Genomic DNA, 24,859 nt, shown 5'->3' on the forward strand with positions numbered 1-24,859 from the left:
TTAGTTAAGCTAGATAATTCCAAATAACTAATTCTAAACAAGCTGAAGCCTTGCGTCATTACGTACCAAATTACCAATGGGTCAACCGCGAAAACAGTTCAAAATTTTCGGGAATCTTTCTCTGTCACTCTAATTACTCTAGAGATGCACCGGATATCCGGTTACTATCCGGTATCCGGCCTATCCGGCCATTAATTTACTATCCGGCCGGATACCGGATAGTGACCTACTAACCGGCCGGGTACCGGATAGTGACCTACTATCCGGCTGGATACCGGATAGTAGCATTGCTTGATTTCGGAGTAAACAAATTGGATTTAAGAAAGAGACACGGTCATAATCGTCCTTGTTTATTATTTTAAAACAATTTCATAATTACATTGACTTGAGCGCGCACTCATTTCGAACCTAGAAATGAGTCCGCGCGAACGTTCACTAGGAAACAGGTCAAGCTTGCAGAATGCGCACCTGAAAAACCGAAATGGTATAGTTCCGCTGGCCGAATATCCGGCGGCCGGGTTACCGGATACTCGGCTGATGGTCAGGCCGAATATCCGGTATCCGGTATCCGGCCAAACAACTATCCGTTGCATCTCTACTAATTACGCCTTTATTGGAGTAAGGGCCAGTTGCACCAACCACATTCGACAGACTGATCAACGTCAGCCGGCGCGCCCCGGCGCTTAACTATGAAACATTCCATACATAAAAAATTTAGCGAACTCTTTAACGATACGAACAGTTTGGTGCAACCGACCCTAAAACAGAAAGATGCCCGCAATTGGCGAACTTTTCGCGGTAGGCCCTCACTGCCCTCAGGTGCGGTAGTGGTCAACGGTTCAGCTGGTTCCCCTGAGCATACGATTAGCTTGCGCTCTGAATGTAAAGAAATTTACCAAAACCACCAACCCTTCCGCTATCCACACAGCGTTATAAGCCTTTTTGCGATGACGTAAGGTTCAATTTATTCTGGAAACGAGCTCACAAACAAAATGTTTTGCAAACAGGCTAAAGTTGGAGGTTCCTCGGGTCAACACGGGGTTCCGAAACCACTTGTGTTGCGACCTGATTTTCCGGTAGGGTGACCATGATATATTTACCTTCAAAATTTCCTGAACTGAATAGTAGTGTTAAATGTAAATTCAATGTTGACGTGTAAAAGTGCCCTTGTGGCCGATTTGCTGAATAAATGTTGATGTTTGATGTTATTTGTGTCATAATTAGTAATAACATTAGCTGTCAGAACATATTGTAACGTAACCCTGTATAAAATTGGACCGATTTTGACACCATGTTCATTCGATGCTTTTTAGTTTAAAGTATCTACGTGTGTTTCATACTGCCGTTCTAAGGGCTTATTTATACTGAATTCTGAAGCCTAACAACAACAACAACACAACAAAGTACACGTTACAACAACGACTACGGACACTATCGGGCTCACCCTAAACGCCAAAATCCGTCTAATGACAAACTGTAAGAAAATATATACACACGAAACCACTAACCTCCATTCTTCATTATTAAAGTAAAAACGTTAGAAACTACTTTTGTGTAGGCCATATATCGTAGTTCGTACCTGATTTCTCAGCACTTCCAACCAGGGATGTTGCGGATCATCCGCATTATTTTCAATATCCGCATCCGCATAAAATCAATGCGGAGCATCCGCAAGATGCAGATGTCGACCAAGTCGGTAACAGGAACGTATTAGCGGCGGCGACGCCGCCGTAAGTGCTAGAAATTTCGTCATTATATATAACGAAATCGTCTAGATCCCGAAAAGTCCGCCAAGTTACTGTTTATTAAATAAAACGCACCTATATTCTTGCTCAAATACTAAACGTTTCGTTTTTTTAAATAAAAATGTAATATTTGACGTTTTTTAAGTACCAAATCTTGACATCCGCATCCGCATCCGCATCAGAACATCCCTGCTTCCAACCTGTGCAGTGTGGAGAACAGTAATACGACTTTATTACGGTATACATCCCCTTCCTTATAAATAACTGAACCGACGTTGTTTACCTATTCTGTTGTGTTAATTAATGCCCCAAAACACCTACCGAACTGTTTTTGTCCTGAACCAACTAACAATCGGATTCACCTCAGTGTCGGTTTTCCTCGTTACCTCACTCCGCTTGAGCAAACTTATCCTTGCCATCGCTAAACAACTTATGTCAAGGACGTAACGTCTATTTTAAGATGTTTCACTGTTGCCCTGTTTTGCCTTTTCCCGCCTTCGCAAAATTAGCGCTCCCTTGAGAGCTGCGTGCTTTTGTTTCAACCCTAAAAAGAGACGCGTTGCTACTACCTTGTGGTGGCCAATTAAAAATAATTGAACTTCCTTTTAGGATGCGGATGGCTGAGGTTGGACGATTGCGAATTGAATTAATTGAATATAAGTGGCGGGATCTGTGAAAAATCTTGATGTAGGTATATAATTTTGACGTCTATCTATACCTATCTACCAGATATTGTTTATTCCTTCTAGACAGTGTTGGCAAAATATCAATTCGAATTGACGATTGACGATTGAGGATTGAGGATTGACCGATCAATTCGAATTGACGATTGACGAAACTAATTCTAAATCTACTGATTGAAGATTGACGATTACTAATCGTTAATTCGAATTGACCGGTCAATCCTCAATCCTCAATCGTCAATTCGGATTGACGATTACTTTGTATGTACACCTAATGTCCTTTTTATTTAGGCCATTTTTTGAAACTGACCAAATGCGTTCTGAAGCGGTGTCCGAGTTTACCAAAGGTTCCGAAACATGTTTCTGACGGCATTATGAAGGATGTCCTTTTTGGAACATTTTCGGGACTTTCCTTGAAATTAACCGATAGCGTTCAAAATCGATATCTGAGGTGCCCAAAGGTTTCGATACTTGTTTCCGAGGGAAATATTGAGAGATGCCCTTTTTTGGGACATTTCTAGAAATTACCCGATTGCGTTTAAAATCTGAGGATTCTGAGGTAGCCAGAGGTTTCTAAACATCTTTTCGACTGCAATATTGAAAGGTGTCCTGTTTCGGGACATTTTAGTGACATTTTTTGAAAGTGACTGCTTGCATTCAAAATCGATATCTAAGGTGCAAAACATGGTTTCAATGGCAATATTTAGATTCTACCAGGGACAGGAACCGGTTACCTTAACCGGGGTTTTTCATAGAGTTATTTTAGAAGCGGTTGTAAAAACCCCTACCATAACGGTAACCGTCTGATAAGGTAACACTTTGATTCGGTAACCGTATCAGATACGGTTAACCTCTGTTACCGGTAACCGAAATAAAAACCAAGTCTATTCAGTTACCTCATTATAAAGTTTTTGACCAGTCCAAATAAAATAAATAAAATAAATAAAATAAATAAAATAAATAAAATAAATAAAATAAATAAAATAAATAAAATAAATAAAATAAATAAAATAAATAAAATAAATAAAATAAATAAAATAAATAAAATAAATAAAATAAATAAAATAAATAAAATAAATAAAATAAATAAAATAAATAAAATAAATAAAATAAATAAAATAAATAAAATAAATAAAATAAATAAAATAAATAAAATAAATAAAATAAATAAAATAAATAAAATAAATAAAATAAATAAAATAAATAAAATAAATAAAATAAATAAATAAAAAAAAAAAAAAATAAAAAAAAATAAAAAAAAAAAAAAAAAAAAATAAAAAAAAAAAAAAAATAACAAAAAAATAAAAAAAAAAGAAAGAAAATAAAATAAATAAAATAAATCAATACTGACATCAGGAACATGTTTTCGAACCTCTGGGAACCTCAGATATCGAATTTAAGTCCAGTAAGTAAGTCCCAAAAACTTACACCTTTGAAAAGTAATCTTAGGGACTATGGTTAATCTAGATTGAGAATTGATTTAATCCGAATTGAGGATTGATGCGTTAATTCAAATTGATTCAATCAGATTGACGCGTCAATCAGAATTGATTCAATTCTAATTGATCAATCCGGATTGATCAATTCGGATTGACGCGTCAATTCGATTGATCAATCCGGATTGATTTAGTTCAGATTGATGCCAACACTGCTTCTAGATTACTGTGTGAGTTTTATTAGTGTGTATGCTTATCGACTCGTCTAGGTCAGTCATTCCTAACCTTTTCACTGTAAGTACAAATACATTTTTGATACTAACTTTGCTACCCCATACAATAGCTGTTTCATCCCTATGGATGGAGTAATGGCCCTCAGGTTCGGAACCGATGTTCTACCTAGTTAGGTAAGTTACTGGCTTCTAGCCGGTTTACATAGTCCTAAAATATTTAATCTAGTTAGTTGAAATGACATGGATCTAGTAATGAGGATAGTATAGCAAACTCTAGTTTCGTTGCTCGTATCATTTAGATGATATAATAAATACTAAACCAAGAAACCATTGGACTTTAATTGATTACATCACATCTGACGCAGCACCTGACTAACTCACCATAAAACACAAAATTAAAAACCGTAAAATCGAACATAAATGTCAACTTAAATCACAAAATTGGAAACAAAGGTGATCGAATAGTCACAGTGTGGTAACACCATTGTTCTTTGTTTCGACAATCGATAGCCAAACAAAAGAAAAGACTGGCGGGTTCGTGATATAACTGCCATTCTCCTATCTGGGTTATATAAAGTTTGTCACGTCAGTGGTTGAATACAGATTGCCATATGTCACTGGTATTTATTGGAACCAAGTTCCTTATCGGTTTGCGGATGGGGGCCAAGTGAAAAAAGTGAAAGATTTTGCCGTCACAAGCCATACTAGTGCGATACAATATATTATGTATGTATGAAACATTTAATGAGAACAGAACAGAACCAAACAAAACAATAACTTGACCATGACCTATGAACATGAGCATAAGCATGCCAAGCATGGACATGAACATAAACACGTCACCAGCCTTTCTTAACTTCGTTTCAACCGAGTGCTCCACGACACTCACCATATTGTTTCTTATTGACTTTCTTTTCGGATTGAGTCAATTATGTAAAGTCTGGTGTTTTATGTCATTATGATGTTTAACTGACGTAATAGGGTGATTTCGAGCATTCACGAAGGCGCTCTGTTTAGATAAAGCTGAATGCCGTTCAGAGGATCTGAATTGAAGTTAGGAGCACTGTTAAGAATCGAGACACGTGGGGTGAGTCTTTACAATTGGGGTGACATAGGAAAACAACATGTGGTTAACTAGGTATCTGTGTTATACAAAGTCTGCTGCGTCACTTAGGAAAATGAGTCATAAATCAGCTGGCTTAGTCACAGGTCAAAGAGCGTTCAAAATATTTGTGTTTACAACAAGGTTTCAGTAGTATTTTTCTTGTTACTCTAATTCATTTACATTCCCTATCTATATGCAGATCAGATTTTTTTGCTAATTCAATCTTGAGTCGATGTCTCATATACTGCAATACGCCATAAGCCGTATGACACATCCGGACCGGTCGATGCATCGGCCTACTTTTTGCATACACCTGTCGTACAATAGACATATTGCTCGCTTTGGTGGCCCAAATCTCTGTTTGGAAACCTATGAAGGTTCTATTTGGGTTTTATCTATAATGTTACTTTAATCTCTTAAATTCATTTTGTTTATGGTTTGATCTTCTGCTCAATCAAACAAGGAGGCTAATAAGATCAGATGTAGTAAAACTATTAGACCACGGCACAAAAAAATGTTTCTTCAAAACAATTTATAAATATATTTATTGACTGGAATCCTTCAAAAATACTCCGAATATGATATCATAACTTCCTTTGAAGAATGGTGTCAAGCGTTCCATAGATCAGAAGCGTTTTTATTATTAGCACTCAACCAATTTACCGACACTCCCGCCCTATTAGAACCCTGTGGAGTGCAATTTGGCTCTAAATAGATTTAAACCAGCCCGTATCGTATGTGCCCTCCTCCAGAGACAAGAAAATAAAGACAGTTAATCTCCAAAACAGTGTTGCCAGGGCTCTGGAGTCCTAAGTTACGTTTCGTTTCCCTAAAAGTCACGTTTTTGCTGCTTAAGTCACATTTTTATATTATTGTATTGTATGGGTAGGTATAGCTGGTCAAGCAAATCTTGTCAGTACAAAAAGCCGCGAAATTCAAATTTTCTATGAGACGATATCCCTTTGCGCCTACATTTTTCATATTTGACGCCTTTTTCTACTGACAAGATCTGCTTGACCAACTTTAAATCGATTTTCAGATTCAGAAAATAATATATTTCACAAAAAATGTACTAACTTTATATGATTTTTCTTTTTGAAACACACATTTTCATACTTAATGCTATTTGTGATCGATTTCATGAATTTTAAGGCGTATCCAGACTAGTCAATTTTTCGCCAATCTGATTAAATTGCCCGATCGAATCAGGACGTGCGGACGCAAACGCCAATTTGGCTCGCCGAATTAAATCGCCGATTATGACCGATATTACCGATAAAACGGAGTACGGGCGCAAGAATACCAATTTGTGACGCCAGTATTTTCTTTTTGGGGCATTTTTTCAATTTAGGGGTACTAATATTAATATCACCATAAATCAATTGATATTTTTGTTCCTGAAAATAATCAATTCTACCAGCAAAATTTGCACTTGATTACTTTGCCTCACATGTGGATAAAATGCAACTTTCTTATCAGTTTTTGAACAATCACGAGAGCCTTTAAGCGGTATCCAGACGGGATGAACAAATCGACTGATTTGATCAGAAATAAAATTGGCGTCAATCTCCGATTTAAGGCGTATTCAGATTCGTCAAATTTTCGCCAATCTGATTAAACTGCCCGATCGAATCAGAGGCCGCGAGAGGCGTATAGATAACTACTTGGTATACTATCAAACTAAATAACACCGTCATGTCAAAGTAACAAGTCTCATTTTGCCACGAGTATTATAATAAACGTGATGGTGGATGTAAAAGTGCAAGTGCAAGTGTCAACTTGGGTGCGTTCACTGCGTTCCTAAATAATACGAATTGCAGAATTAAACTTGTCCAAACTTCGACTAGCTTAAAAAGTCACAAAAATTGCCTCATGATCGAAAGTCACGCACATGTCACACGAGAAGGCCAAAATTCACGAAAAATGTGACTTTTGTGACCATCTGGCAACACTGCTCCAAAATAAACGGTAACTTTGTCATTGTTGCTTTAGGGCTAAAAAAAAATCCGTATCACTTTGCTACAATTCAGGTTTATATATTTTGTATAGCTCTCGGGTTAGCAACCTTTTGAAAAGAAAAGCCAAATTGTTATAAATAACTTTACAGTGACCATAGAACTTCCCAACGTCCAATACTGCAACACAACACAAGTTAAAAAGAAGATTATGTATCAATGCCAATGTTTCTTTTGGTTTACTCCGAGTTTTTTCTTCCATTTATAAACATATATTCACCTCTTAACCAGTCCAAACAAAGTTACGGAGTTAAAAATTGTGTTCCTAGCATTTCCCTCTACAACGTTTTTTGAGCATTCATTTCCTGACCTATAAGAACTACAGAAAATACAGCAAAAGACACAACGAAAAAATTACAGTTGGGAGCGTAAGACAGAGTTTTACGGTACATCCCTAATCAGATGTCAAATCGTCTTCGTGTAATGGAATGTGATTCTAAAGCCATTTAAATTAGATTAGATTTAAAGATAACTTTCTATGGACTTCCAGTCTTTATTATCGCTTTATCTTTGACACGTAATGCTGGAAGCTATGCAGTTTATATCTTAGCCGAGGAAATACGGATCTCATTAAGGTTTCCGCAGTTCTTTCTGCTGCAATTCTTGCAATTATCTGTCTTACAGCTTTTCTACGAGTTCTTGTTAATAAGATACTGCAATGAGCTGCTGGGACTTAATTTAAAACTATGATATTTTCTTATTCATTTATCTTTGTCCTCTTACCTAAGGCAGTAATAAGAAAATTGTTTCTTCGGGTGACAAATCTCGGTTAGGGGAGGTAGGGACCCATTGGGCAACCGGGAGGCTCGGGCACCCCCTTATAAATCAGGACTTATTACAAGGGGATACCCGAACCTCCCGAAGTCCCGACTGCCCAATGGTTCCCTACCTCCCTTACAAGTAATTTCTATAAACAATTTACTTCAAGAATTTGTGATTTCAAGACGAGTGACAGATTTGCCAGAGAGTTTTTTCTTTTGAAATTACGATTTATTTGAAGTTACCCAAGATTGTTTTCATTTATATTGTTACTTTAAATCAATCGATACACGTGTTTCCGAAACCTTTTCCTGGTATTTATTTTTATTTTCTTCAACATTCGTTCTTCTGCCGCAATAAATTTGAATACAATAAGTACATTTACATTGAATATTTCGTTATGTCAGTTCAGTACTTCTTACACACACCCAAGTATCTTAAAACACACTTTGTCCTATTAACTGTACATGACGCATCTTGTGAGTCACTTATAACTAAATCAGGTACGAATAACGAAAGAACTAAATATTCATATAGTACTAATTTCATCACAAAACTAGCGTTCGCATAGTATTAACATGCCTCCCACACTCCCCTCCCTCTCTTAGTACTCTTTTATTAAATTCCAACCCCCTATTGCACCGCTTTCATTCCAGTATAAAAAATATTATATGATTTTTTAAGGTTATAAAGTATATGATGGCCGCCGACTTATCGAAACCTGTTCAGCCGTTTTTGTGTAAAGGAAGAACAAACATCCAAGTGAAAGTAACTGTATATCTGTCAGCTTGTTATCTCTTCATGCTTAAACTTTTGAACCTACATAGATAAAATTTGGTAATAGTTTGGGGCCCGAGGAAGGACTACATAGGATACCTATGTAGTTTTTCTCAAGCAGGCGAAGTCGCGGGAAGAAGCTAGTAATTTATAATATTAATATAATTAATAATCCAACGGCGAACAAGCTTCGTGTCTTATAAAGTTTAGTAAATAACTACCTAATTAGGAAAACGTTTCAGTTGGCTTTGACATCGTTCATTTAACCCGCAAATGGTTCATGGGAATGTGTGACGCATACGTACGTCACGCATATTGTGCCTACTAACCTTAACCAGTCTAGCGAGACCTTTACTACAGCTCATAACTGTAGTAGATTAGTGTTACATTATATTGGGCGGTGGTTTTAGATTAAATCACTGTCGCAACCAGCTGTTTTAGACATTATTAGCCCTTTGTTTTTCTAGAAACAGCTTTTAATATTAATGCAGCGAAAGTGCTCAAAATATGTTAATATTGGTTAGTTATTTGGTATTTTGAGCAAAATATTCCGTGTTCATGGAGCAGAAACTAAAAGAGGAATAAAATAAATTATTTCTGGGATACCCTTTCATTTTACAAACCACTTGTGTCTACCTTTTATCTCCTTGAGCGAAGGACTTTTTGACTAAATTCCATATGATTACAACTATTGCAAATATATAATTATATTTGACCGAATAGCTGGCGGCTACCTCGCACAACGTATCAACATTGCAAATTGCAATACAGCGAGGAAATGCCGCCAGCAGCAGGTTCAATGCCTCAAGGCCCTATTTTAGATTTAAGCAAATTATTAATTTTTTTAGTAATACCACTGTATATGTGTATCTTGCTTGTTAACAATAAATATGTTTCTTAAAAAAAACTATATTTGCCAATATAAAATATTTTACCGTGCGTTTATACTTTTGATCCTTTTTGTAAATCGTAATCTAATAATTATTGTTTTCTTCTTTACAGGTAAGTCCAGAACGAGTCTGTTGCAGTAAGGATAGTAAGACTCACAGTACTTACTCTAAAAACATTTTTTATAATTTTAAAATGCGAAGGAATATAACAAAAAAGTGCAATGATTTATTCATTTTGCAAGAATAATGTATGCACGACATCACATATCCATATATTTTTATGTTTGGCGTAAAATATTGCATATTACCTACAAAATAAATGTCACCGTGAAATTTTAACGAGCTGGCACTGAAAACATGAAATGCCATGTAACGAATGAATGCTAAATTATTAATATCCGCCTGAACCCAACTTTAAAAAGCGTCCGAGGATATTTTATTTCTCATAATTCTCATAAATCAATCTTACTGTGAAAAATGAAAAGCCCGGGATACAATAATAACGAAGTAAAAAGTGTAAAAACATATTTTTTCTTCATTGTGTTCGAAGCTTTGAAAGAAAGATCTCGAAGATATTAAAGTTAAACGCAATAATAACCTGATTGTAATTAAAGTAACGAAAAAGAAGTACAAAAGTTATTTTTTTCCTTAGAAGACCTATGTATGCCTGGCAACACATTGTATAAAAGAGCAATGCCAATTGCAATCTGCAAGAAAGGTGTACTAAACAATTAAACTTAGATATACACGGTGTAACATGAGTAAACCGAATAATTTTAACAGCGTATTCCTGATCATATTTAGAAACAAAAATGTCCTATAAACTTTAAAAAAACCGGCCAAGTCAAATCTAACCTGCTTTAAGATCTCACATTTTTTTTAAATAACAGCAATTGTTATAGGTATCCAATAAAGCAAAGAAATAGAGTTTAATACTTGTTTATAATGTTATTTTGTTCCTATAAATACATATTTGGATTTTGCATAGAACTTGGCACTCATTTAGATCTCCATTCTTTTTGCGGCGAACCCCACAGCCAAGCATAATTTTTGTATTGAACTTGGCTCTCCTTTTTTACATTTATGTTTTTGATAATCTATACCTTAGTCATATGAACGTCAACGAGATCCAGTTATTAAACCAAATGTTGTAAAGGGAGGGGTGTGATATGATAAACTGCGCGGATTATACACATGCCAATTACAGGACACTGACCCCGCTGAATCACACCACTGAAAGAGTAAATACGATAACTGAATACTTTTACTGTTGAACTAAAAAGTATCCACCACCTAACGTCGCTAAATGAAAGTGACACTGTAATTTCTGAGGCAAAAACGGCGTTGAATACCTTTCTGTATTACACCAGCTAGAATTTAACATAACAATTGGTCGTGATTATTTCACGGAGTACTAAATTTAACTTACTACATTTTAGCCTTTAGTCCCTCGTTATTGTACTTACATAAAGAAGTGTGAAAAAGTTACAACCCCTCGATCATAATCAATCCTCAATTCCTTACATTGTCAGCTGTGTGTGAATAAAGTGTCGGGTTTTTGGATATTAACGGCTGGCTAAATTTCACACCCACATTTAAAATTGCGGGCCGGCATCCTGTCGAAATATTCTCAAACATAGATTACTTTGCATAACCCACGTAACTCGCATAACTCATTCAATATGTAAAGTGAAAGAAGTTGCGACATATCTTTGTGACATTGATTTAATATTTAATTAAGACTGTCGCAAAATATACCCATGTATAGTGACGAAGAAAGCAGGGTATGTCGATCGAGATTTATTTATTTGTTTGACATTTTTGGCAGCACAAACAACTTACAGGATTGGGACGTGTGAGGTGAATTTAAATCCCTCTCAATAGTGAGAGTGTTACTAAGGGGACGTAATAAATAATAGACGTAATAATGTGAAGTACCTTTTTGTGAAGGTCTACGTCTACGTAGGTACTACCACAGAATAAGTAATACTTAGTACTACTGTACAGGAAGGACACTTCCTACAAAACCGAAGCGATTCAGGGTCGAATCAGCTGTCCCTAATGTCCTTATCTGATAATTGCTCGGAGCAATGCTGAGCCGAACGGAGCCGAGTTTGCCGTGTCTCCCCTCTAGTACATTACTGCTTAGGATGTTTTACTTAACTATATAAAATAATAACCGTCCTTTTGATGGCTTTACTCGAAAATAACTTTTCACGTGCCCGGAATAACAATTCGCCACGTACCGTGACTGCCTTGCCAGTTATTTGCCAACTTCGTCCGGGCCTCGTTTTATGGACGGTTCTGGGGAACTGTAGGCGAAACACGTGCTATGCTGCATTGAACAATTCTACGGGTTGCCTCAAACTTAGCCAGCCTATTTTGGATGTGTTGAGGTAATATTGTTAACAGGTACTACCCTATGAATCGCGCGGTTGTGCTTGTCTAAAGCAATCGCTCACTAGTTTTGGTTATACACATTGATTTATAGACGGTCAAGCAAATATTGTCAGTAGAAAAAGGCGCGAAAATCAAATTTTCTATGAGACGGTATTCCTTGGCGCCTACATATTTCAAATTTGCCGCCTTTTTCTACTGACAAGATCTGCTTGACCAACTATATGTTATGTCTGACGTTAAAGTAAACTAGAACATCACCGCACAACTTCATTACCGACCACAAAGTCGTATTCGTGTAACTTTGAGATTCTATTACAGTATTCGAGTCCTTCGTAAATCACTAATGTGTGGGGAATATGTTCCAATTACGGGAATTCTCCTTGATGATAATTCACTTGAGGGTGCGCGTTTCGCTTGATTCTCTAAAGTAAGATATGGCTTATCTAGTTTATATTTAGAGCTACCTTTTATAATTGGATCTGTAACTGATCTTAATAGTATTTTAAGTGTATTAGTTACAAAAGCCAGTAAGTAAGGAACCGTCTAATCTAGGGCTGGCATCTCTAAATTCGCGGAACCTGGACAAAGACTACAACCAGGACATTGGCATTTTTCCCCGTACGTAATATATTTATACGGTTTTTACCTACTTTGTACACAATAATGCCGGTAAATAATTAAATTCAAAAGTATGCTGGTTTTTGCCGGACACTTTTTGAAAACCCCCCGGACTGCCTCCAAACTAGGACAAATCCGGGGAAACCCGGACGGATGCAGCCCTAGCCTAATCTAACAAGTAGGTTTGATGTATGTAGTGTAGACTGCCGAGCATAATATCGGCCTAACGTCCTTGTTAAACAGTGAACTCTGCTACAGGGATAAACTAGTACTGGGAACAAACATTTGTACAGAAATGACAGCATTCAATACAATTGGTTTCGTGATGTAACATCATCAACTGACAAACGATAGTGCATATTAAGAGAATCCATCACATAAGACACATCTCTATGTGATTTGTGTAATGTTCTAGAGATCAATTTGAATTCACCTTAAAGCTTCAACAAACGATGCAACTAATGGCATGCGTTTTTGATACCTAATTGCTGGCTAAGTAAGAGCAACGAATTCAATCGATCGACGCGCATTCGAGTATTGGTGACGTTTAAGGCCTTTAAGGCTCCTCTTCACGTTGGGCCAACACCAACACCAACGAGGGACGCATTTATGCGTTAGAGGGAGCAAGTGATATTGCTATCTCATTCTACCGCATGGCTGCGTCCCTCGTTGGCGTTGGCGTTGGCCCAACGTGAAGAGGAGCCTTTACAGTCACAGACCATTGACATAGATATCTCAGGACTGGCCTTACGGGCAATAATCATGAGGCATGACAGGGGCCAGTACAGCGGTGTGACACCGCTACAACGCGATTGGTTGATGAGTTAGCATCACGCGCGCGATTGGTTGACCAGTTCGCATCACGCGCGTTATTGGTCGCAACTAGTTGCGTTAGACTGCACGATTGGCTCGAATTCGTGCGTCACACCGCTAAATTAGTACCATTTTTAGTGCCCGAAGGCCAGTCCATAGATATATACGTTAATGTCACAGACAAATAATTTCCTAAGGAATCGCCTGACACGTCACGGCACGGACATGCACTAACAGGCACGGCCACGATCTTATCAAACGGAAGTAGACCTTTAGATCCGCTGTTTAGATTTTCTTCAAGTCTGAGTCAGTCGAGCGTGCTGCGTCAGTCGGGACGTCACAATACAGCAGATTTATCGCATTTGTAAACCACTTTTCTTTCAGAAAGGTGAATTTGATAACTACTTCTTCGAAGGCTAGTCGTAGCGACAGCGCCGTATTAAAATATCTACCTATCGGATTAATGAAGTAATATTGAGGTGGATATCATTCGACATTTTACGAACCATTATGAGGATCGTCATCTGGTGCTCCACCTGCAACCAAGGCCGACGGGAGTGCCCATTTAAATAGGTCCTTTTAGAGACGTCATAATAATATGTTTGTCGTTGTAAAATCTGGACTGATATTCCAGCATTGCTTTAGATGCCTATTTGTTACTTAGATTTTGTTGTTAATCGATTCGCTAGGTATAGTAGGCTAACCATTGGATCATTTCTAAAATAAATGGGCGGCCGTTTAATCAAAACAGATGATCTTAATTTTGCAGCCTTGTACAAAACCTTTAAAGTTGCTAAAACATAATAAAATTAATAAAACAGAACTATGAATCTACATTCAATATAAATTATTAAATGACTTGTCGCTATTATAAAATTCCAGTTTCTAAGAAGTAGATAATGAAGGCGAGCCAATCTGCTTCGTGCTTTGAATTTCTGAATAGCGTTGCTGTTTCACTGGAAAAAGCGGAAAATTTTCAGTCAGGTATTTAATTTTCCACCTTGACATGATCTTCATTCAAAGGTTTTTTGAGCTCGCTTGTTTATTGACAAACTGAATGGGGTTAAGGTAGCGAATGGAACGGAACAAAATCATCTGTCATCTCCGCTTCGCTTCGTTCCGAGTAAATAGGATAGATCCGACTTGTTGTGGTCTCCGGAAATAATCTAGATTTCTGAACTCGATTGAATCTGGAATTCTGGATCAAGGACTATGACTAATTAGAAATGGAGTCTAGAATTATCACCTAAGGTATTCTAAATTGAAGAAAATAGAAAGTTTGATAGTAACCTTTACATTGTTGTTATAATAATTTATTATAATCGAACGGGATTTATTTTTGTTTTTTATTATTTTGCATTTAAAGCTTACTCTGATCTGATACATAGGTACGTTTGATATAATATAACATACATTAGAAATAATTAGAATACATCGGAAATGCTCAAGTGCTTCCTCAAGGGCGCACCCACTTGTACCTGTATCAGATAAGGACAATAGTATAAATTAGAACATTTTATTGTAGCTAATGGATTATAATTACTGTACTTAAGAATTGGGGAGTATTATTCTAGTTTAGATTCAATCTGGCCATAATTATATATCTATGCGATACCGTTGACCAAGAGTTGATAATTAAAACTAAGTTAAAACACGATAATAAATCACTTCTGTTTCCATTAGATGTTTCAAAGTTCAATTGAAAAATATGAGTTTTCATATTTAACTTTTCTTCTCACCGACGTTACTTTTTAGGACCATAATGTCTAAAATAAACTTATACTTAATTTAATAATACCCTTGTTCGGCGCATATGGTTGCGCCGTGATATCTTTTTTCGCACAGCCCATCTGTCGTCTCTTCGAAATTGGCTAAATATAGACCATATTTTCTCGCTTGACTTGAATCACAGGATGGCTTCATAACCCATAAGGCATTCTTATAAAACCAGGGCTTCCTATCAAGCATTTCGTCCATAGATAAGAACATTATTCATATTCTGTCATTAAAAAAATGTATGTAGGTGTAAATTGTCGAATTTTTTGCGTAAAACCTGCTTGCTGTCTTGCAATGTTAATGGTTCATAAACTGATCCCAGCGCATGCATGTTGAACTCCAGTTAATATTAAACCACATCAGCTCAAGTCGACAAGCTCGGAAGCGGTGCTCGTTATTTTTAACGTGGCCACTACCTCTCCCGCTGCGGCGCTGTGAGCCCAACGTAACAGGTTTTACTTTTACGCGCGTTTGATATTGACTGTGTTAATGTCTTTCATGTTTAATGGGATTAACGAGTGGTTTGTTTAGAGGTTAATAATAACTGTGGCGTTTTAACAAGCGCAAAGTGACAATGTGTTGAGTGGTTAGATCAGAAGTTACCATTTTTTAACGCAATCCTTAATTGTTGTAGACGAGTAACTACAGTGTTATCGAACTGCCCAGCTCGTAAACAAATATATTAGTTTTGTAGAAAATAAAGTAATTAGGATGCTATATTTTGTATCCCCAAAACATACGTTTACCTGAGATTCAATTCCATTAAATACTAGTCACAAGTATTTACATACGACATACTCGTATTTACATATCCATTAGCAAGTATAGGATTCGACATTTTCCTCACTTTTAGCTTGAATTGCTTGAATATAATTCTGCCTTTATTAGATCAATTCCACAATTTTGATCTCCGGTAAATAAATGGAATGAATTCCAAACATTCCTTACATAACCGATCAAATCGATTTGACGACCGGTCTGGCCTAGTGGGTAGTGACCCTGCCTGCGAAGCCGATGGTCCTGGGTTCGAATCCCAGTAAGGGCATTTATTTGTGTGATGAACACTAGTATTTGTTCCTGAGTCATGGGTGTTTTCTATGTATATAAGTATGTATTTATCTATATAAGTATGTATATGGTCGCCTAGCACCCATAGTACAAGCTTTGCTTAGTTTGGGGCTAGGTTGATCTGTGTAATGTAAGATGTCCACCAATATAAAAAAAAAAAACATTCAAATCTCTTCGCTTTGCATTGTAACGTAGTCGCACAGTTTCTTTTATTTCCCTCATACATAATATGCGGTTGGTTATCCGGCTTACGGAAACCTCCGCGTCTTACGGATATCATTCCAGGGATTCCAGATATAAATATGAGACAATTTATACGGTTTTGCTAACAATAAACATATCAAAACTTCGTGATCTTACATTACAGAAAGATTCCGTTTAAAGTACCTACAGTTTTTGGTTATAAAGTAAGACGGTCTCGTCTATTTGTCTGTTATGACGTTCAATGTCTAGAAAAGATTTATACCTATCCGTTTTATCCGCGATTGTCGGTGAAACAACAACATCCAATTCCCAAGCTACGGATCAAGTTCGTTTTTATTGATTTAATTTAGCTCTACAGATGTTATCAGCTACTATCGATCGTACTATAACTGTCTCGGTTACAACAATCGATATCGGCTTACTATGTAGTCTAATGGAACGCATCATCAATGAAGCGGCAACTTGCGTGCTGGTGCATGACTCACAAACATGATTATTCTTGAATGATTATGACTGGATCTTAGGGCCCCCCCCACATCTGGCGTCTTTCGAGCGTCGGCGTCTGTCGGCGTCTGGTCAGCGCTATGGAAAATGACGTCGCTGCGCAGTTGCGTCGACGCTGCGTCGACGTTGCGTCGAGCAGCGGCCATAGAATTGTAGACGCCGACGCTCGAAAGACGCCAGATGTGGGGGGGCCTTAATAATTTCTTATATGCTGTCAACAAGTCGCGAGCAGAACATTGTGAGCGTTGCAAATCTCTTAGGGACATTTTTCTCATAGTGATTCAACAATTACATAAATATTAGTCAGGTACCTTGGTACAGTTCACGCAGGAAATCCAAGGAAGCAAGGGATCCCCGATTACGCCCACGCAAACGCAAACAGCAAAATGCATCGCCGGTTCCGCTTCCCTTATAGTAAATTCCTCATACTTTGTGTGCGAACCACATCTATCTTAATGCTTACTCAATACAACGCTCATGTTACCAACTTAAATGATAGATTCCCTTAAGAAGAGAACCATGCTAAAGCACAAAGATGCCGTGTTCTGATTTGGGGATACTGTTGTAATACTAACAATATTCAGAGAATTTATGTTGATTTAAAGCAGCTACAGACAGCCATGCATCCAATATCTGTACCCGATCAAAGACATAAAGCATAGTGCTCAAGTTTGTCTTCTCGTTAGCCGTGTCCCCTGTGTATGTCTTCCTTTGACCACGCCTGGATTGTTCGTAGGACTATCTACGAGACTAGATCCAATTTAACTTGAACGAGAGTTTGTTATCACTTCTCTCAGATTGTCGAGAATAGTTGACTTAACGATCTGTGGCTCCAGGTATCAAATGAAGCTTATCAATATCATACGTTGCAAAGTTATGCGCTTATTGAAGTTAGGTATTGCGGATGAGATAAGGTGTGGCTTAAGTCTATAAACTAGGCTCTGTGTTGTGCAAGGCACGTGTTTCAACTAGCCCTAACGATTATCATGTGTACGTGAAACATACAACAGAGCTCAGTTACGCTAAATATGAGTCACTATTGACCGCTATTGTTGTTATGAGAACAAACATACGAATGCCCGTGGTAGGCAATATTTTTAGTACACTTGTTTCGACCTTGTGTTATGATATATGCGCTGATAATACTCATGCTGCAAATGACCAAGTAGAATCTTTACCAAGTTCCTCATTATATTGGACTCAGGTTGAACCCGACCTTTTTTGATCACCGTTTTGTGGTAAAGAAAATCCACAAATGTTTTCGATATTCTTAAGGCATCTTGCTGAAGCTTTTGATTTCAGTTGATCCTACTAAGGTAGAAGAAAAACTTAGTTGTTAATGTTAATATGCTGGTTTATCATTACAACAATTCTAATTATGACTAATTGACGCAGTATTGTTACGATACTACGATAAAGTAGGTAATAAATGGAGTTAAGGTCATCGCTCCATCTGATCCTATGCTGCAGTTTGCGTCCAGTCCATTGCGCTGCATCGTCCGTTCAAGAAATATTAATATTATAATACATAGTGCTACCATTAAACTAGCAACTAAAGTAACATGTAGGGGAGAGCGGGGTTAAACGTGCCGATTTTCATAAAATACAAATTTGATCTATGAAAACAGTGTGAATAAGGTATGTGGGTTGCGCTATATTAAATAATGATTATTTGCGTTTCTGAGTAGCGATATTATTTTGTGCATCGTTAAACAGTTTTTATACCAGAATTTTTTTTATGAGATAGGTCGGAACGGAACAACTAACCCCGCTATGGGGCGGGTTGTTCCGTTGCTAAAATTTATAACTTATCCGTCAAATATTTAAATCTCAGTTCACACACGCTAAAAGAGTATTTTGCAGTTCGTCGAAATATATGATAATTTGTTGTGTACTATCAACAGATAGTAAAAAAAATCCAAAGCAAAAATGTGATTATCCGTGGGGTTCGTTGTGCCCTCGTTTTTGATTTATTTTCCATAACTACTATAATAACTACTATAATGGAAGCAACGAAAACGGCTCCAGCAACCGCATAGTGGTCTGACTTTTCGCGACAAACATCATACGAATCGCTCCATGGTTTACTTGCGTTTCTATTCCCATCGGATCAACTTACCTCCGGCACGTTGAATCCCGCTCTCCCCTACCGAGTTCAAGTCATCTCTCCACCTGACTACTCTGCAATACGCATCGTCACCCATATCGCGCTGCGCCCGCGCTCGCGTCGACTTTGCAGTCGATGATCCTTCGCTTTGGAGATAGCCAGAGCTGCCACAACTAGTGTACAAGTGCCGAGTAGGGTCGTCGCTCCACCTGACCCTACTGCAGTTTGCGCTGTGGCCCACTTCGCTGCGTTCGCGCAGTCGATGATCCTTCGCTCAAGAGATAGCCAGGGTTGCCACAACTAGTGTAGCATGTGCTGAGTAAGGTCGTCGCTCCACCTGACCCTACTGCAGTTTGCGCTGTGGCCCACTTCGCTGCGTTCGCGCAGTCGATGATCCTTCGCTCAAGAGATAGCCAGGGTTGCCACAACTAGTGTAACATGTGCCGAGTAGGGTCATCGCTCCACCTGAGTTCGCGTCGTGACCCACTTCGCTGCGTCCGCGCAGTCGATGATCCTTCGCTTAGGAGATAGCCAGGGCTGCCACAACTAGTGTACAAGTGCCGAGTAGGGTCATCGTTCCACCTAATTCTACGCTGCAGTTTGCGCCGTGGCCCACCACGCTGTGTCTGTGCATTCGCCGATTCTTCGCTCAAGAGCCAAATAGCCAGGCTTGCGAATGTTGTAAAAGACTGACGATAAAGACCGCGAAAACCTCAGAGTGAAACCAAAGATTTATCGTTGTGAGTTTTGCAGTGTAAGTTTAATTTTTAATAGATCACGTACTTACATTTTATAGATAAAACGGTCGGTAGCGATATAATCTAGTTCACCCAACGCTTTTAGATGACCTATTATAACATTACGTAATAGAAAACTCCAAGATAATTTGTAAAACAAAATCTAAATCTTATGCCATAAGGTATACGGTTCAAAACAAAAATAGCCTCATTAGAAATCGGTCACCGCCGTATTGTTAAAGCTGGCGAAATAACGCGTCAATGGTCAATAAAACAGCAATAATACATTTACACGAAGCGTCGTAAAAATATATGCTCCGAATATACTTTTACGAGTGCAAATATACCTATATTATATATATATCGTCGATAAGGAGTGGCAACCCTGCATCACGACAGGATGCGTCGTAGCCGATACTACCGTCCTGAACAAAAAGGTATTATGTCGTATCCTGGAAAAAAAGACCTTAGGGTGTATATCGCGAAGTGTCGCATATGTAATGGAACATCGTTAATCATCTTAAGTCCACTTTTACTTTCACACCCGCATGGAGTTAGGATGTTTTGGAATAACGCGAATCCTTCGAGGACGAGGGTAGAATATTACACCGAGAGTGCTGGTCCTTACTCCGGGAACACGTATCGTAACGTACTTGTATATAATTGAGTATATTAAAGCGGGACACGGTAGGATGACTACAATGGAAGCAATTAGGTAGCGTAATTAACAAGTAAAAAGTTTAAAACATTTGTAACGCGACTACGGATCTTTATTACATATGGATTATAGATAGAGCCTCTTCTTTTTTGGAATTTGGTTATCTAGGTCGTCTAAAACTCTGTTAGCTAATAGCTATAAAAAAGCGAGATATAAATGCAATGGATAGTTCGAGAATGAAGGCGAGAGATTCAACGAGATGCAATATTTATCGAAATCGCTACTTTGATGTCTCGGTATTTAAATAGTTGGTATTTTAAACATAGACCAGATGTCTCGGTGGTTAAATACTTAGTACTATTACCAGTTGTTTAATTCCCTTGGTTATTACCAGGAAAACACTAAAAAGGCAGTGCCGTCTAAATGAAGAATCTTGATAACACTCAAGACGAGACGTTGACTTGACATGAAACATGATAAAATCACCGTGATTTCCGGGAACCACTGTTCGGTAGCATTTTATCCGTCTATTGCCGTCAAACTGTCCGTTTAAATTGCTCAGCTGTAACATGGCAACATCGGTAACTTGCCTTGTAAGTTGTATTGTCATTGTATACGTGAGAGCGGGCGAGTCGTGTTTCTGGCCGAACTATTTTCCTTTTACACTTCGCTCATAGTCCTGCTACTGCGGGCATGTTGGTAGAAACTCAAAATCATGCCGCGACATGATCGACGTCAGTGAATGTTTACAATATCCTTATGCTGCTGTCGCTGCTGACATGTTGCTGTGGCATGATACGAGTACGGATATGCCTCTGCTAATGCTGCTACTCTTGACGATGTCAGTTTTCTGAATGCGGCCCAAAAGCCGCCTCTCACAGCGTACTTGGGCAACGTGATAAGTAGCACGGGCATGAGTAGGAAGGCGTTTACATGATATAGATATACCTGCTCTGCTCGCTGCCCTATCCACAGCAGCGTAGTGTAAACTACATCGCACACCGGTTCGCCTCGCCCGTTCACTGTAAGCAATCGAATGACACCCCTTGTGCGAAGAATGTCGCGTCTGAAATAACTCTGAATGAATGGATTGTCCCCCGTCGAGATTAGCTGTCACCCGCGCTAATTTTGGATTGGAGTGTCCAGTTGTTTATCAATGAGATTCTTGTACAAACCCGGGGTACAATTAGACTGAACTGTAGGCGAAACTATCCTTTTTAACGTACTTTAATGGTCGTTTGATCAGTTTGCTAACTTATCAGAAACCTATTGATATTCTTGATATCAAAAGTGTGTTAACTGTAAGTATAGTTAACCGTTAGCCTAACAATCGAGATCGATTGTCCTTGTATAATTAATGCAAACAAACACTTAACAACGATATCGGCTACAGGCCGGCACGGCAGTGAGCGCAATGTACGAAGTTCACCTAATACTCCTAATCGTAGTATAAACTTCTAGAATTCAGATAATTACTTGACCAATATTATTTTCTACAGGCGCCACATATTTCTAAATTCAGTTAGGTATATGTAGTTTCATCCTTCGCTTCGTAATGCTAGTTTTTAGGGTTGTACAGTTAAAATTTTCACACTATGGTGTATTTCTGTTGCCGCTATAACAACAAATGCTAAAACCGGGCAAGTGCGAGTCGGACTCGCGCACGAAGGGTTCCGTACCATAAAGCAAAAAAAAAACGGAAAAAAATGCAAAAAGAAAACGGTCACCCATCCAAGTACTGACCACGCCCGACGTTGCTTAACTTTGGTCAAAAATCACGTTTGCTGTATGGGAGCCCCACTTAAATCTTTATTTTATTGTTTTTAGTATTTGTTGTTATAGCGGCAGCAGAAATACTCATCTGTGAAAATTTCAACTGTCTAGCTATCACGGTTCGTGAGATACAGCCTGGTGACAGACAGACGGACAGACGGACGGACGGACAGCGAAGTCTTAGTAATAGGGTCCCGTTTTACCCTTTGGGTACGGAACCCTAAAAAAACAAAATTAAATTAATGTTAAAGTAAACAAACGTGATTTTTTGCCGTTTTTTTGCGTAATGGTACGGAACCCTGCGTGCGCGAGTCCGACTCGTACTAGTCCGGATTTTTGTATATTACATTTATTATCTAGAGAGAGTAACTGCTTTTAATTCGATACCTAATGTTAAAGGTACAAAGCAATTTATTTTAATCTATGTACGTGCGCGCGTGTTCTAGCGGAACAGTTATCACTCGATCGATTTGAAGTGGATGTGACCCCAGACGTGCCTAGAGAGAGTGCGACATAATGTCTCCTTTTTGGATTATGATATTCATAATTGCAACCTGATGATCGCTATTGGCTATGTGTGAACTGATTGGTGGGAGAAACATAAGCGACGACCACCCATCATGGCGTGGGAAAAATTGACAATTTTCATGTGATTACATCTTCATACTATTTGACAGCTGTCAAGTAGAGTCGAATGTCTGTCTGTTGAATGTAAAAATTCAGCTTCGGCCTCTTTATAACAATAGAAAAAAAACCGGCCATTCAAGTGCGAATCGGACTCGCGCATGAAGGGTTCCGTACAATTACCTAAGCAAAAAACGGCAAAATAATCACGTTTGTTGTATGGGAGCCCCACTTAAATATTTATTCTGTTTTTAGTATTCTTTGTTATAGAGGCAACAAGAGAAATACATCGTGTTAAAATTTCAACTGTCTAGCTATCACGGTTCATGAGATACAGCCTGGTGACAGACTGACAGACAAACGGACAGCGGAGTCTTAGTTACTCACAAAGCATTCCACTGGGTTCAATTTCAAGAAAATACAAGTTTTAATTGTCCTATATCCCTATGTTTATTTAGGATGAATTTAAACTGTGATAAATAGCATATTTTTTATTTCCAAACATTATGTATAAAGTTTTACTCGACACGTGCGTCATTCTTGCGAATTCAATTATGTATTATGAACAACGGATAACCACTAGATAATAACATTACATAAAGTAAACGTGCCTTCCGTTGGCTCTCAGTTTATCTTTGCTTATTCTCTGCTCACTTTCTTTTCCTGTTGTATAATGACGTGATCGATATTGTCACCATTAAACTTTCACGACAGAAAACTCAATTATAACCACAATTATACGTCATAATTTCATAGATGTTTGACGTTTAAAATAACAATTGCAGTGCGTGTGCTATTAAAATCGTTGCAGACATATCTTTGTCTAACTCTAACTTAGACAGCAAATTGTTTTAGAATAAATTGTGACACATATTTTTATCTGCAAACATTGAGAAATAAATAGTTTTCCTTTAATACTTCAGCAACTATGTTGCTTTTTGACTGTTCATAACTTTATACACCGTGCATAAAGTGCACCTTTGTAGGTAACTCGGGCGGTATTTCCTTTGTGCAGGTGCACAGCATAATATAATATTGCATCTCAAGGAGTTCCCTTGGCAACGGAGACTGATTATATTAAAATATCACGTTTTATATCAAGTACCGCTTCTCTAGGGTGGTTTATGATATTATCTTATAAATTAAGTATAATACTGTTACTTAGGTATTTCTTCATCAAGTTGAGCGAGCTTGATCAAATAGTTAATATTCAAAACGTTTCTTTCAAAATCTAATCTTAAATAAGAAACTGCAAGAAAATCGACGGTTATGTATGTATCATTTTATGATTTGAAAAGAACCTAGCCGACTTGGATCTTAAACAATTTTAAGTAGATACCTGTATTTATTTTATAACGAATTATTTCGTATTGCCCTTTTATTAATCCTTTTGGCGAATTAATCTTAAATCCGTAAAACTAGTAACCTTCACACAAACGTAGCTGTATTGTAAATACATATTTCGTAAAAAATATTTGATTCTGAATTCTGAAATATCATTATTTCATTAAAAATCAGATCCCTACAAATAGCGACATATTCATATATCATTTCATATCTGTAAAAACCATTAAATTTATGATTGAATACGAAAAAAAGATGGACAAAATATGGGAAACTCTTACTATAACGATCTGTTATATTCTGTGCATTCTAATAGTCCGTAAGGAAGCGGATGTGCTGCAGTGTATTCTTATTATTCTCCAGGTCAACCGCTGATAATATTATTCAGTGCTCCAGTTGCAGGTATTTGCGTTTGCCCCGGTTTTTAATATATTCCTCTTTTGTCCGCAGAGCCGTCGGTAAAACATGCCTGCTCATCAGTTACACGACAAACGCCTTCCCCGGAGAATACATACCAACAGTGTAAGTATGCATGGTATTTAATATGGCACGCCATTATAAAAACATACTACATTAGAAACTGTAAAAAT

General features: G+C 37.8%; 1 protein-coding gene across 1 annotated transcript in view; it reads left to right on the forward strand.

The window, feature by feature from the left end:
• The window catches only part of LOC134667500 (ras-related C3 botulinum toxin substrate 2), a 54,446-nt gene that overhangs the window by 17,313 nt on the left and 12,274 nt on the right, over window positions 1-24,859 (forward strand). Inside the window, exon 2 of the mRNA XM_063524927.1 lies at window positions 24,720-24,791. Coding sequence (XP_063380997.1) covers window positions 24,720-24,791 — 72 coding nt within the window. The remainder of the gene's footprint in view (window positions 1-24,719; window positions 24,792-24,859) is intronic.

This window comes from Cydia fagiglandana, chromosome 9 (assembly GCF_963556715.1).
Source record: "Cydia fagiglandana chromosome 9, ilCydFagi1.1, whole genome shotgun sequence".
NCBI lineage: Eukaryota > Metazoa > Arthropoda > Insecta > Lepidoptera > Tortricidae > Cydia > Cydia fagiglandana.